A 289-nucleotide genomic window follows, 5' to 3' on the forward strand; every position below is an offset into this window, starting at 1 on the left:
AGAATGGCCTTAATGCCCTGCACCTCGCTAGCAAAGAGGGACATGTTAGTGTTGTAACTGAACTGCTGCAACGAGGTGCAAATGTCGACGCAGCTACCAAGAAGGGCAACACAGCCCTCCACATCGCCTCTTTGGGTGGGTTACTGGAGAATTTACATGCTTGGTAAAATGTGAAATTTTGTTTGTGAAATTAATTTGATGAAAATTTTGATGAAATTATTTGATTATGATATTCTTATTTTGTTGAAATTATTTGATTTTGATATCTATTTGTATTACATGGACAGGA

The 289-nt window shown here is 37.4% G+C and overlaps 1 protein-coding gene across 1 annotated transcript in view; it reads left to right on the top strand.

The window, feature by feature from the left end:
• The window catches only part of LOC119581700 (ankyrin-2-like), a gene marked incomplete at its 5' end in the record, with an annotated part of 102055 nt that overhangs the window by 1604 nt on the left and 100162 nt on the right, over window positions 1–289 (top strand). The window contains 1 exon segment of the mRNA XM_037929821.1: window positions 3–135. Within this exon segment, the coding sequence (XP_037785749.1) occupies window positions 3–135 (133 nt within the window).

Source organism: Penaeus monodon, chromosome 15 (genome assembly GCF_015228065.2).
Source record: "Penaeus monodon isolate SGIC_2016 chromosome 15, NSTDA_Pmon_1, whole genome shotgun sequence".
NCBI classification, from domain to species: Eukaryota; Metazoa; Arthropoda; class Malacostraca; order Decapoda; family Penaeidae; genus Penaeus; species Penaeus monodon.